Genomic DNA, 15,305 nt, shown 5'->3' on the forward strand with positions numbered 1-15,305 from the left:
TGCGGGACAAGCAAAGACCAAAGAATCTGAGCTTTATTACTGAAGAGTCAAGACTAAATTAATAGGGTTTATCAAGAAATTCATCTCTATTTGGCATGCGTTTGTGCTTAAAAAAGGCTAATTTTACAGTTCAACTAGAGTTAAACTGTTTTGTGTTTCACAATTTTCAGTCAATCTCTGAATCTGGCGGGAGTACGGGTAGTTTAGCTTAGCATACACTGCAAAAAAAAATGCTTTTCTTACTTAGATTTTTTGTCTTGTTTCTAGTCCAAATATCTAACAATTCCTAAATCAAGAAGAATATTCTAGACAAGCAAAACATATTGTCTTGTTTTGAGAAATAATATGCCAATATTAAGTGAGTTTTTTTTCGTAAAACAAGCAAACTAATCTGCCAATGGGGTAAGCAAAATAATCTTACGTCAAAAGAAAAAAACAAGATTAATTTGCTTATCCCATTGGCAGATTATTTTGCTTGTATTGGCATTTTATTTCTTAAAACAAGACAATTTGTTTTGCTTGTCTAGAAAATGCTTCTTAATATAAGAAATTTTAGATATTTAGACTAGAAACAAGACAAAAAATTTAAGCAAGAAAAGCATTTTTTTGCAGTGTAGATCATTGAATCAGATCATTTTACATCTCACTCAATAATGAACAACAAGTTTTAATGATTTTACTCTTTAATGCTCGACTCTTCTATTACATTGTGTAACATGACTGATGAAAAAGTTTCTGTTTTGTAGGTTGATAGGGCTAGGAACTATAATTCCAGTGTAATAATCAAGGAACTTTGCTGCTGTACCATGGTTGCAGCAGGCACATTATGCAGCACCTCAAAATGATCTAACTTCCTTCAAAATAACCACCTGCTTGCACAGGAAGTGTGTGCCAGTCACATTGGAAGGTGTCAGCTGGGGGTTATTCCCAGCTGCTGTGTAATATCATTGCTCTTGCTGTAGCCACGGTTCCTATTACACCAGAATGTAGTAATGTAGTTACACCAGGAATATAGTTCCTAGGCATGTCAACCTAGAAAATAGCAAATATTCCTTTTTTGGCCTCAGTATATGTAAACAACAGTAGAGTCAAGGTTTAAATAGGAAAATTATAGAAAATCTTTGGTCTTTTGAGTGACATGCTAATGGTCTAATACGATTCAATGATTTATGCTAAACTAAGCTAACAGTGCTCCTGCCGGACCCAGAGATGTGCTGAATGAATTCAAAAATAATAAAACTTGACCGTTTCATTCTAGGGAAGGGCAGACATTTTTTAATTTCCTATAAATACTAACCATAAATGCTAAACATTGACAAAAGAACTCGGTTTTGTTTAGAATTTGAGAGATAATTTATTTCACATTAACGATATAAAAAAGCATCAACATGTGTTCTTGAACTCCAGGCCTGGCAGCATGGCGATGGTCATTTCATCCTGTAGTCTTCAGGCCTGTGAAAACACAAAAACAGAAAATAGAACTCATTATTCAAGAATCAAAAAATAGATGCCCGTTTACAAATTATATTAAATTCCAAAAGAGTTCGAAACAGAAACTCTGACATTCCTTACTGATTTACATTTACAGCAGACGCTTTTATCCAAAGCAAATGAAAAATTAGGACAAGGAAGCAATTTACACAACTATAAGAGCAACAATGAATAAGAGCTGTAGGCAAGTTTCAGGCATGTAAAGAAGGTGTAAGAAGCAAAACATTATTATATATATTTTTTTGTGGTAGTTAGTGGAGGAGCCAGAGAGGGAATTGAACAAACAGTCTAACTAATATATTGCCAGAGTTATCAATCGACTACCAATTTATATAGCACCTTACTACAACCAAAGGGCTGCCCAAAATGTTTTACAACCAAGCAGCAAACCTCCTGCTCTCCCTTGTAAAGCCAATATGGAAGTAACTGAAACTGCAATTCATCAACTCTCTTTTTGGGAGGCTGGATGCAGGAATGTTCTCTGACTGCAGTGATAAACTGGCCAATTTTACAGCTGAAAAAACATGTTTACAGCCTGGTACAAAAGATGGTTTTGATTCAAAGAGCTAATATTACCCTTCAGGACAACTGTGAGGGGGTGATTTTTTTTATAACTCATCCGTTTTGTTTATATTAAGTTTTATTAAGTCTGCATAATTAAGGTCGTGGCCACTTGAGTGTCTCAGTGCTCGCTGTCTTGTCACCTCAGATGATTCCGGCTGATTAGCTGCTGAACTCGGCATATAAATCATATTTTTGTATCGTTTTATGTGGCTTTACAGTCAATTGCCTTTTTGAATTATTTCCTACAATTACACATAGTATAGCATGCTGTGTGCACTTAATTGTGTTCACAAACTATTCAAGTTGCCTCCATTTCCCAGGTAAGTGAAATTATATACTTTTATACCATATCTATTAATGTATTTGTTTTACTGAAGATAATTTATCATTTCTACTTTTCTTTAGACCTGTAAAGCACTCCAGGATCTGACAGATTGGTTAGCTGTAGGCTATAGAACAGTGATCTGCAACGTTTTTATACAGTGTTAGGCCTGGATTTCATAAATAACCTTGTATTTATTAAAACAGACTATATTTAAAGTAATTCGAGTTTTTTCTCCCGTAGAAAAATGTCATAAGAACAATGCTAGGTGGCTTAAAGAATTACAACAGTGTTTTTTAAAAGACGAAACACTTTATTGATATAGTGTACAGCCAAGCACATGTGGTCAGAACACAAACAAGTCGCAGGTAATGAAGTATTAAGCATTTCTCTCAAAGAAAAGCCCGTCTAAGCAAAATGCTAGTAAGCATCTGAAACTCCACTGACGCTCCGCCTCTTTTCCCTTTTTTGGTCACCCCAAATGGGTGTGATGACATGTCTGAACAAAATGGTGACAGTTGGCCTACTTGTTTGCCTTCAGAAACCTATGAGTGACGTCACAGATACTACATCCATATCTTTTACAGTTTATGTTTACAACAATAAAACTAATTTACACATTAAAGGGGCCTTGCTACGCAAAAATACCTTTTTAACCTGTAAATATTACCAGCTTCTAATATTAAAAATGTATTAACTTTATCTTTAATAATCACACTTGATTAAAAAAAAAAAAAAAAAAAAAAAAACAGTCTGCACTTTAATTGACACGCTCCCTTTGTACAAGGAAAACCCCATTGGTAACTCTCTACCTCATTAGCATAGGACGTTAAGGTCCGTTCATGCCAGTTCAAACACCAGGCACTTTTGTTCATGTGCACTGAGCTACTGAAGTTACAGTAAACAGTACGTGATGGCGCTCAAGCCCAAAACTGGCAATGTGAGTGCACATCGAAGAAGATACCCAGAGGAGATATGAACGTAGAGCTGCTTATTGCAATGGTGAACAATAATAATTTCTTCATCGCTAGAGCTGGAGCTTCTACTTGAACCATCCAAGCTTGTTCGATTTGCTAGTAACTTTAATAACAAGCATTTCAACTTTCTGTCTCCCTCTTCTGTGTTACGAACAGGTGTCAGATGCTTAAAGTTGTGTAGTGCCATCTATGGCATGGAGTGATTTTGCATACTCTTCTGCTCGATGCAAGTGAAAAACGATTGGGTTTGAATCCGGAAAAACGTCTCGAAAAAACACTGATGATAAATGCAAACGAAAAGCGTCCCAGTATGTACGAGCCTTTAGTCTTGTTTTTGAATCTGCCACTATGCTGACACACAGGCATCCGAATATCAAAGGCAATTCTAAATCAATAGGTTTAAAGTTCTACTTTGAATGGTGCCATATTTGTGACCATGAGTAGTAGGGAGTAGTTTAGTAGGGAGGGTAGTCCACGGTTTTAGACCTGCCACTGCAAAATAACCATCACTTCATTGCTTATACCTGATCTGGGAACCTCCAGCAACAATTGACTGGCAGTTATGTTAAATTTGTGAACATAAAATCTCACATAAATATGAAGGTGCAAGGCCATTAACTGCATAAAATACTACTGCAACAGTAACAGTATTAACAACAGTGGTTTAAATCAATTCTCAATTTAACTGGGAGCCAGTGAAGTAAGTAAAGGACAGGTGTGATGTGTTCTTTTTTTTTTATTATGGTTCATTCCAACAAAGTGCATTGAAAGTCCAGACGAGAGCTAACAAAAGGCATGAATGGCTTTTACCAGATCGCTCTGGCTCAGAAAAGGCTTAACTTTGGCACAAAAGCGAAGCTGGAAAAAGCTTGCCTTGATCACTGAATTAATTTATCAATCTATTGTCCAAATTCACACCCAGACATTTAACTGCATGCCTAAAATGTGTAGATGGAGTGAGATGATTTGGAGAGAAGTCATTGGACAGGTTTGAATTGCCAAACACAATGCACTTTTGTTTTCAATCAGAGAAAGAAAGTTTTGTCAACTAAAAAAGTGTATCTGAAGAGTTTGATGCGACTGGGAAAAGCATTTGAACATTATCAGCGTACAGATGAAAAAAGGGACCTTATTGTTTAACATGATTGACACTAATGGAAACATGTACAATGACAATAAAACTGGGCCCAATATGAATCCCTGAGGAACACCAGAAATCAAGGGGGCAAGATAGGAGACATTACCAATCATAACTGAGAAACTATAATTAAAAAAACAATTTAAAAAAATACTGGCTTACACACAATCGATTTGTGTTGGGCAAACACAAGACACAACACAAGAAATAGTCAACTTATTTGTTTTTACTAATTTAAGTAGATTAAGCATTTTTTACAGTGTGTGTGATCTATGTAAAACGTCTTTAAAAAATAAAACTATAAAACTTTTTTTTTTTTTTTCGAGATAAGATTGCAACTGAATAAAAACTTTTTTCTCAGACCTTATATAAAAAGAGAAAATGGAACACTGGTCTAAAATTAGACTAAACAGCAGGATCAAGATTAGGTTTGCTGAGGAGATAATAATAAACACAGTCGAGACACACACTGAATTGAGAAAGTTATTAATAAATGATAAAGACAAGGTCCCACAAAAGAAAGAGTAACCAGACCATTAAAAGAGCTATTAATACTCCATACTAATACTGACCAGGTGTATTGGCCAGATAAAGAAATTAGGAAAAAAAAATGTTGTTGTCCTTGACATATGGTTTAAAACCTTGTTAGAAGGAGTTAAAATATGCTGATTTTTAATTAAAAACACCATATAAGACAACTATTACTAGATGAGATAATATTTAGCACATCTTTAACAGTATAGTGATACAGTCAGAAAGACTGTACAGCAGTACGGTCACTAAAATATGCAACTTATCACCACCTAAGATCACAGCTAGTGTTATTTAACCAGCGGTCTGGTGGATTTCCTCTTGAATACTGCAATGAAATCCAGAATGCCTGAGCAGGTAGAATAAAAGCTGGAAAAAAAGTCCTCTGTGACCAGCGAAGCCAGAGTTGACTTAGGCTATAGGTTATTTTGTAAAGTTATTAATTGCACTGGTCGCTCCTGTGACTTTCTAACACAGCATAAATAATTAAGCACCGAATGTCGAGATTTGTTTTCAGCCATATTAAATTTTAATTAAAGGTTTCACCCCTTAGATTACTTATACTCTCATTGTATGAAGAAACTTGATGCAAGAATAATTTAAGAACGCAGCTGAGAGACGCTGCATAATTTGACATGGCATCCCATAAGTGCTTCTTCTCATTTACATGAACATTAGTTAAAAACTTCAGTGTTTGTACAAAAAAATAGAAACGGCTAATCTACTGCAAATGTGGCCCTAATGGTATAAGCATTAACATCAAATTTAATAATAAAGAAAAGTACTAAAAATACTGTTTTAAAATTTTAAGGGTTTGATTATTATTATTATTATTGTTATTATTATTATTATTATTATTATTAGTAGTAGTAGTAGTAGTAGTAGTAGTAGCAGTTGTAATGAAAATGTTTCAATAGTGACACATAATTCATCAGTGTCATTATTATTTAAACATTTTATACAATTCTCACGGATAAATTGGCAAATCAAAAAGGTAGGTTTTCACCCTAGAATTAAAATCAGACAGAGATTATATAAATTTTTTGTAATATAGAGGGTCAAAGCATTCTATCTAGGACCAGCTACTGTAAAAGCACGGTCATCTCTGCATTTCAGCCTAGACTTAGGGATGCATCATAATCTCTGGTTTGATGACCGAGAAGAGCGACCAGGTTCAGTCAACAGATCTGACAGATAAAAAGGTGCCAGGCCATTAAGTGATTTAAAAACCAAAAGAAGAATTTTAAAAGTGACACGATATTGCACAGGCAACCAGTGCAGAGTGTAAGACTGGTGTGATGTGGTTATGTTTTTTAGTACACGTTAAAAGCCTTGATGCAGCATTTTGAACTAACTGTAAACAGGATAAAGCTGTCTGACTAATCCTGAAACACAGTGAGTTACAGTAGTTCAACCTAGACGTCATAAAAGCATGAGTAATTTTTTTTTCCTAAATAAAAAAAGGTTTTACAGTTGTTAAGAGTCGACGCTGAAAAAAGCAGGATTTGACCAGTGCATTTATCAGTTTATCAATTATCAAGCCACTAAAGATAACACCCAGATTGTTTTTCTGATGCTTCACAGAAAAGCTTGATTTAACATGATTAACTGTAGGCGCACCAGAAGAATTTGATGGGCCGAACACATATTTCAATTTTACTCTTATTAAAATCCACAAAGTTCAAAGACAAACAGACTTTCACATCCGACAAGACAGGCATAATGACCATATTATTATGCTGTAATGTCTAGGCAGTGTTTTTAAAAATTGTGCCTCCTTTGTTTTCATTCTCCTGGCTTGTGCACAAGCTAGTAATATATCTCTGTAAACAATAGCGTTCAGCTGTACATCTGGCCCTGCCATTGGTACTTTTTTTGTTGTGCTACAGGTAGGTACCCTTTCAAAAGGGTACCCAAAAAGTGGTATAGTTCGCTTTTTAGTACCATTTGACAGTGGAAGGGAACATACTGTAAAAGCATACCATACCACTCAGTAAAATCAGGCTATAGGAGTGTCCAACTCACTTGAACTCTGTTTTAGGGGTATGTAAATTTGAGTTTTATCTGCATAACAGCGGAAAGACAGACCTAAAACTTAGGTCTAAAACTAGAACCCAATGGAAGCATACATAATGACAAAGAATAGAGTTAAGATGGATCCCTGGGGAACGCCACATGACAAAAAGGCTGACTCAGATGAATGTTAACCAATGGTGACTTTAAAACTATGATTGGGATGATAGGATCTAACCAATCTAGGGCACTTCCTTTTATGCCAGCACAGTGCTCCAAGTGGGCCAGCAAGATGGCTTTTTTTAGCATGCATTACATTTAAATAAAGACATTGAAACATAATTATGTTAAAAATGCATTTTTGAAAAAAGAAAATCCCACAAATTATTTGAGAAAATTATTCAAATGATCAATTCATATACAGCCATTTAATTTAATTTGAAATTAATAAACAAATTTGAATGAATCATTTGAATGATTTTTCAACACCTACTGACATTTTACAAATAATAATCAGTGATTGAACAAAAATGCACTCAAATTGTTTCAATTATTGGTAATGATCAGATTAATTTAGAAGTTTTTTTTTTTTTTTTTAGCCAATATCGCAATTAGGGATTCAAGGATTATAGATTTTGGTTGTACGAATAAAGTCTAAAGAATAATCATGGTTTCATGATTATCACAATTATTATGAATTCATTAATTTCAAAACACTACTAGTATAGAAAATCACATGAAAACTCCTGATAGTTTAAAGTGTTGTTTATTGCTGCTCAGTGACCAAATAATACAATAATAATAATGATAGTAATAAGAAAAAAATAGTACAGTAATACATAATACAGCACAGAATAAAAATAAAAGAAAACAATAGTCTATTTCTCTTCGAATATTAAATAAAAATAAAAAAAGTTTTTGCTGTTTAAACATAAGTAATAATTTTACACAAATAAAAGTCAGAAAAATAAATAAATAAATAAAGTATAAAAAAAAAAGTTAGTTATTTGAGATGTAGAACACTGCATGTGCTGCTGAAGACTGTGGGTGCTAACAGGGTTTGACAGATAAATGTGAATTTGTAGCTAAATTGTTAGCAGTGCCAAACAGCATTTCCTGTTGTTTACATTCTTATTTACGTCCTCGCTACAACATACCGTTAATGCTAGAAACTGTGCATGTAGTATTAACAGTTGGATGTGCCAAAACTCTCTTCAGTTAAACAAACAGAAAACCGAAGTCATTGCATTTGGGAAAAGAGACGAGGTTCTCAAGGTGAATGCGTACCTTGGCACTAAGGGTCACACGACAGAAAATAAGGTCAAGAATCTTGGTGTGACTCTGGAGTCAGATCTGAGTTTCAATAGTCATGTCAAAGCACTTAGTAAATCAGCATACTATCATCTCAAAAACATCGCAAGAATCAGATGCTTTTTTTCGGGTGAAGGCTTAAAGGGTCACGAAACACCAAAACACATTTTTTGAGCTGTTGACAGTCTTATATGTGTCCCACACTGCTAAAAACACTATTAGGACACCTATATTTCACTTAAAAGTGTAAATTGGTTGTTTTTGCGTTATTTCAAGCAAATTCGTACTTCCTGTTTGAAACGAATTTTTGAAGCTGCGTCACGATCATGACATAATAGCGTGTATTCCAGCGTGCAGACTGGACGTCTGTGCCAGAGTGAGTCTTATTACGTCTTACAGCCTGCTGCATTAATGCATGAGTAAAGCTTGGTTCAAACCAATCAGCGCGCTCTATTGTGCAACTTCATTAATATTCATTAGTGTCACCGTCTTTACACCACAGAGACGCCACGTTGTGTTGGCAAAACAAGCGTGAAGTGTTGCTTTTATAGTTTGCTGCCGTTAAGTTTCGTTTTCATTTTCTCTCTGTGAGAGCTCAGAGTCACGTGTGGATTAACAGTGTACGCGACGCTCGACAACAATAACTTACGTGTCTAAGGGGGATTATTGTTTACCTGAGAGCTGTTCTCATCTGCAAACGCTGAGATACGGATTCCGGATGTAGTCTTCTCTTCATAAAGACGCGGCTCTAGTTGCTGGTGATTGTCTTGTCTCTACAGATTTGGTAAGTGAGCGATCAGTACTCTTTGTATATTCAGTTTGTTCGTATCGAATTAAGTTAACTATTGCACTGAGTGCAAACATGTTAGCACCGCATTTTGTGACCGGAATAACACACGCGGCTTTCTGACACTACCTGCCGTCTGCATCTAAGTTTCCGGGAAATGCTGAGTTTTTTTTCTCTCATTCTTCGTGCGGTATCAAACATTGCATGAAAAATACACGCTTAGAGCAGATCCTCGAATCAAATATCTCGTTTGTCGCGAGGGGCATGAATGATTTCCCTGAATGAAAGAGCCAAACTGCAGTTAAAGTCCAACATTTAATAATTTGGCAAATAATTCCACTACAGATGTCCATGTAGGTTAAACACCATCTCTTTCTCCTGTGTGTGTATTTTGACTGAAACTCGCGCGTGCCCAAATAGACACTCCCACACCCTCCCACTTTAGTTCCTCCGACACTCCCCCCTAAACAGAGCTGGACACCCCCACTTTTCTGACTTTTTCCAAAGTGGAGGTGTGAAAACACCCTGCTGAAACGAGGGGGTTTCATGGCCCTTTAAAGAAACTTGTTCATGCTTTTATCAGCAGTAGGGTGGATTACTGTAACGGCCTCCACACTGGCCTTCCCAAAAAGACAGTCAGACAGTTGCAGCTCATACAGAACGCTGCAGCCAGGATTCTGACTAAAACCAAGAAATCAGAGCACATCACACCTGTCCTCAGGTCTTTACACTGACTCCCAGTTACATTCAGAATAGAGTTTAAAGTATTATTACTGGTCTTTAAATCACTACCTGGCCTAGGACCTCAATGTATTACTAATATGCTGACTGAATACAAACCGATCACTCAGATCATTAGGATCATATAAACTAGAAGTTCTAAGAGTTCAGTCAAAGCAGGGTGAATCAGCTTTCAGCCACTATGCCCTTCGCTGCTGGAATCAGCTTCCAGAAATGATCAGATGTGCTCCAACATTAGGCACATTCAAATGAATACTGAAAACACATCTGTTTAGCTGTGCCTTTACTGAATGAGCACTGTGCTACGTCCGACATATCACACTATTACTGTATGTCTTTCTTTTGTTTTTCATTATCTTATAATCTATTTTAATGCATTTTTATCTGATTTATCTATTTTTTATTCTTATTTTTATAACCCTTGTTATTTGTTTTTATGTCAATTTGTTTAATATAAAATTAATTGTAATCTAACCAGTTAACCGATAATAACCGATTAATGAGCGGCGGTTGTCGGTTAGCAAAATTAACTGAAATGAGCATCCATTCTTTGTAGTGAACTTTGAGCGTCTTACATTCAGAGATGTTGTGCATGTTCTCACAGCTATATTACACATTAACTAAATTTTAAATTTTGATATTGTAGTGGACCTCTTTTAAGAGAACAAATGTAGTCAAAGGACCTCTGTTTAAAAGGCACTTTTAATTAACGACATTACAATATTAATTGCTATTTTCTATTTTGTTTCTGCTCTTTGGAGTAGAAATGTGTGTATTTAAAACAAAGTATGAAGATGATCGGTAAGTTCTTGTCACGTGACTTGCGGTGCTCTCACGCCATTCTTTAAACTACTGTAGGTGCGCCTGGTTAGCGTAGCACTGTGCTCATCGCTCCCAATATGTGCACGCAGGCTGCGCAGCTCCATTGGAAATAATAAACTTGCGCACTCAAAAGACAGTATGTGAACAACCCTTAGTTAATAGTCTCAGCTACAGGTTACCCAGTGTGTGTGCATATTAGCCTCGGTGTACAAGCTCAGAACTTAAAACTAGCGCACAGTTGGCATAACTTTATGTAGTTGCAGCAGTTTTGTTCCATGAAGAAGCATGACATAGCGAATACTTTATGATTAATTAACCTTGACCAATTAATGTGCGGTTAATAGTAAAATCAGTTAATCGTTGAATTCCTATTTCACACACTCTTAATGAGGATTGGAGTATGACAATTCAAGTTATAAATAATATTTTCAAATATATTAAACGTTTAAATTGCACTTAACACTTCACTTCAATAACACTAACACTTTTTTTTTTTTTTTTTTACTATTTTTGATAAAAAAAACAGCCTTGACAAGCATGAGACTTTCAAATAATTTAACAATAGTGTGTGTATATCATGTCATCTGGCAGTAAGGAAAATTCATCTCAAGGTTAAAAATTCACACCCTGTCGCTGTCCAGTCAGAAACAGAGCCACAGAATGACCAAGGGGGATCATGGGGCCCGGGGACTTGCAGAGTAATGACAGTGACCCACATAAAGGGTCTCTGTCAGAGACACATCCATCATCAGGACAGCAGTGTCACCTTCTCTGTGCCTCAGGACTCCATCTGATCACTGCTGATATTTCCATGGCCAGCACACTTCAGGCTGTTGTGTAGTTCAATCATCATGAACAAGAAAAGGTGTCTAAATTTAGGCAGTACTTCAGGCCTTTATTTCAACGTACTGATTGTAACTCAAAGTCTAAATATTAGCTCTGCCAGGATTGGAAATTAAATATTCATATTAAAATTCATATTAAAAAAACAAATGAATACAAATCAAATTCATAAAAAACTATACAAGAAATGTAAAAAAGGTCATGTTATTTTCATTAAAACTAAAATTACATGAACTAGAAAGAATAAAAGACAACAAATTTATGATGCATATAAAAAGTTCTACTTTGTTTTGAAAAGTTTCACGAATAGACATTACCGTCGTCATAATGATCTCTGTTCACACTGATCTACAATAACAAAGTGACCGTGCAGTTTACAGTATTTTATGCCAGACCAGAAGTTGGCAGTCAACAGGGTTGCCAGGTCTGTGGGTTACCCATGGGATTGGGTTACTTTTAGTCATTTGTTTTAGGTTTGTGAGTTTTAACCTGGTTTCCGCTACATTCATTCTTCCATGGGTGAGGCACCATGCCAAAATGGATCTCGCCATGGCTACATTACAGCTTCCCATTCAAACATTCAGTTGTGTTTTTTTTTTTTTAATATAGCAGGTGATAAATCGCACCAAAACGTATTAAAAGGTAAGTGAACTACAACAGCGCAAACTTTTCTGTAACCGCATTAGTGCTGTGCGTCATTTGTTTAACTCCTTTAAGGTTACGTGCTTGACTGACTGGCTAGCTGACTGACAGGTGTGTGATGTGAGAGGCCAGCAAACACAACATATAACCATTTCACTTTACTTCAGGACACATTAATACCGCTCTCTAGGTCTATTGGGTCCCGTTTACACTGTAAGGTCTTGATGCCCAATTCCGATTTGTTGCCTATATCTGATTTGTTTGCCTGTCTGTTAACACTTTGTTTTAACTGCGACCCATATCCAATTCATGCGTTTACACTTGCAATACAATTTACTATGTCGCGTATGCATAAAGGCGGGTTCTAGCATCTGTGCCACACTAGCCACGATGGAAGAAATTGTCTTGTTATTAGCTCTGCAAAATATGCAAAGTGTAATATAAGCAGTGAATGGCTCAGTCCAAATTTATCCCAACGCAGTTTATATAATGGTATGGCCCTGATGTGTGTGTGTAGTTGAAGATGTAGCCTTTGCCTGTGTGCGGACTGGTGTTGGAGAGAATAAAGTTATTCTATGTGTATCCTGCAGTGCGTGTATTAATAGCGACAAAAAGCAAAAGTTACAACACAAAGTTCGCCCAACTTTAAAATGATTTTGAGGCAGAGTTGGGAAAGGGCTGTCATCGCAGCTTGCGCTTATGGTTAATATGCTTTATGATGTCCTTCACCATTCTGAGGAATTTGTGGGTACGAGAGAGGTGACTGACCACTTTCCTCCTCTGTGTTTCCTCTGTTGTTGTTTACCGCGTCGGAATCTCTCTATACACGCTCTTCTTTCTGTCATTAAACCGCGGAAAAGCACCACATTGTTTCAAGTTTAATGATGAACATAAGGGAATGCCTCAATAAATCCGATCTCCCTGTTTACATGACAGTCGCATTATCACATATCCGATCTATATCTGATATATTTCCACATATAAAGGAGGCCTGAAACCGATATATATCCAAATATCCGAATGCATGTGTTTTAGTTCATGTTTACACGGTCATAAAACAGATCCGATCTGTGTCACATATGAGCAAAAAAATCTGAATTGGGTAACATTTAACTGGCAGTGTAAACGGGGCTTTGGAAACATTCATAAATATTCCTAGCAAATCTGATAAATGTTGGAGACATACTCGTTAAATAAACACACTAAATCGCACTTCAGCAGCGTATATTACAGAGTGCACAAGAAGATCTGCGCTTGAACAATGTATATTTGAGGGCGTGCAAGAAGTTTTGTGCATGAGCAGAGGAAAGTGGCATGCAAGCAAAAGAGATTCGCATGCTCGTACTACATAAATGCGTTCTCGACTTGTCTCGACTATGCAGTGTTATTTCACATTTGATCTTTCAATTACTGTATACTTGAATTCTGTTAGACTCCTCTGAAAACAATGATACACTCTTTATTTAATTTGTATCTTTTATTTTTATTGAATTTATCAATGCTTGTAGGACCTGACAACCCTGACTGTCACGTTGCATGTCTGTTAATGTTTTGGTTTTCAAGAACTTGTAGATGCTTATAGTGATGCTTTTTTATTATCACAGTTTATACCAATGTAATAGTGATATCATTTTCAACCTGCCCATTGAAACTGTTATTTTTTCTCCATGCCTTTCAGTCCTCCATAAGACTGTGGTTGTGTAAACAACTGGCCAGAAATTACTTTTTCAATTTTTATTTTAAAATAACTTCCTTAAAATTTACCCAACCAAAACAAAATAGTACTCTTTTTTTGTAAAAAGCTCCAATAGCCATTTATTATATTTTTACGAAAAGTGTGTACTAGAATATTAAAAAAAAAAACCATTTACCTTGAAATAATATTTTTATATACATTTCTGGCCAAAAGTTTGGGGTCAGTAGGATTTTTAAATGTTTTAAAATAAGCTTATTCTGCTCACCAAGGCTGCATTTATTTAATCAAAAATACATTACAAATTGTAAAATAGGGAAATGTTATTGCACTATTAAATAACTGTTTAATAGTTGTTTATGATTTATTTTAATCATTTATTGCAGTAATTTTAATGATGACTTTAGAGTATATGAATTATTATTACTATTATTGTTATTTTTAATAATATAGTAAAGCAATAATGACAGGAGTAATAATTTAATTTAAAACTAACATGCATAAAATAAGAAAGCAGTCATTTACAATTTTAATAAATATTTCACAATTTGAGCCTTGATGTACAATTATTTTCTTAAAAAAAAAAAAAAAATGACCGCTAACTTGACAGGTAGTGTATTGTTTTTTCATTCAGAAATGGCGAATAACAGGCTAAAATTAATATGGAATTAAGTAGAAAGAGAAACTTTTTTTAAAAACATAATTATTTTTTTACAATGTAGTGTGCATCTTATGTCTGAGAATATTTGATCTTTAATATGTACAGGATTCTCTTCTAGCTGTCTGAATAATACAAAGCAAACATCAGAGAAACATAAAGATCTGTGTGATATCAGGCTCATGTTTGAGCAGCGAAGACACCAGCGCACATACAAAACAGCACATTTGTGCTACACTCCGATAAAACAACCAATTCAGCAAATCTGGAGATTGTGATTCAAACAAGGTTCCAGTTAATGAACAGACTGTAAATGTCAGCGAGTGAGACTTCAGGAGACTGCAGGCTTTCCGTCTGTATAGTAATGCTAGATCACTTTAGTCAGCTCCAGATGAAGAATAGGAACTAGTCAGGTTTACATTGAGTGTAAAGCTTCAGTCCAGTTCAGTCATTGACCACTGTCAGTCTAGATCAATAATCAATTAAAAACTTCAGTTTTCTGCTGAACTTATTGTACGATGTAAGACCGAGTGCTTGTAATTAATGTAATCCAGCCGTTCCCATGCCATCTACTGATTCACAAGTTAAATCATTTCCGAGAGCGCAAGCATAATGGAAGCTTTCATTATTTTCCTCTCACTGTTGACTGAACTCTATAGACCAAAAAGCAGATTGCATGCTGGGAGCCAAGTTTCTCATTAGAGCAGCTCCATTACAAGAGAATGAAAACAAGCGCTAAAGGAAATACTGGTGCTTTAAAAGAACTCTAAAA

General features: G+C 35.6%; 1 protein-coding gene across 1 annotated transcript in view; it reads right to left on the reverse strand.

Annotated features, from left to right (window-relative positions):
- Window positions 1–1,329: 1,329 nt before the first annotated feature.
- mrpl13 (mitochondrial ribosomal protein L13) overlaps window positions 1,330–15,305 on the reverse strand; it is a 45,181-nt gene continuing 31,205 nt past the window's right edge. The window contains 1 exon segment of the mRNA NM_001020534.1: window positions 1,330–1,452. Coding sequence (NP_001018370.1) covers window positions 1,428–1,452 — 25 coding nt within the window. The 3' untranslated portion in view covers window positions 1,330–1,427.

This window comes from Danio rerio, chromosome 16, assembly GCF_052040795.2.
Source record: "Danio rerio strain M-AB ecotype USA chromosome 16, GRCz13ab, whole genome shotgun sequence".
In the NCBI taxonomy this organism is placed as follows: domain Eukaryota; kingdom Metazoa; phylum Chordata; class Actinopteri; order Cypriniformes; family Danionidae; genus Danio; species Danio rerio.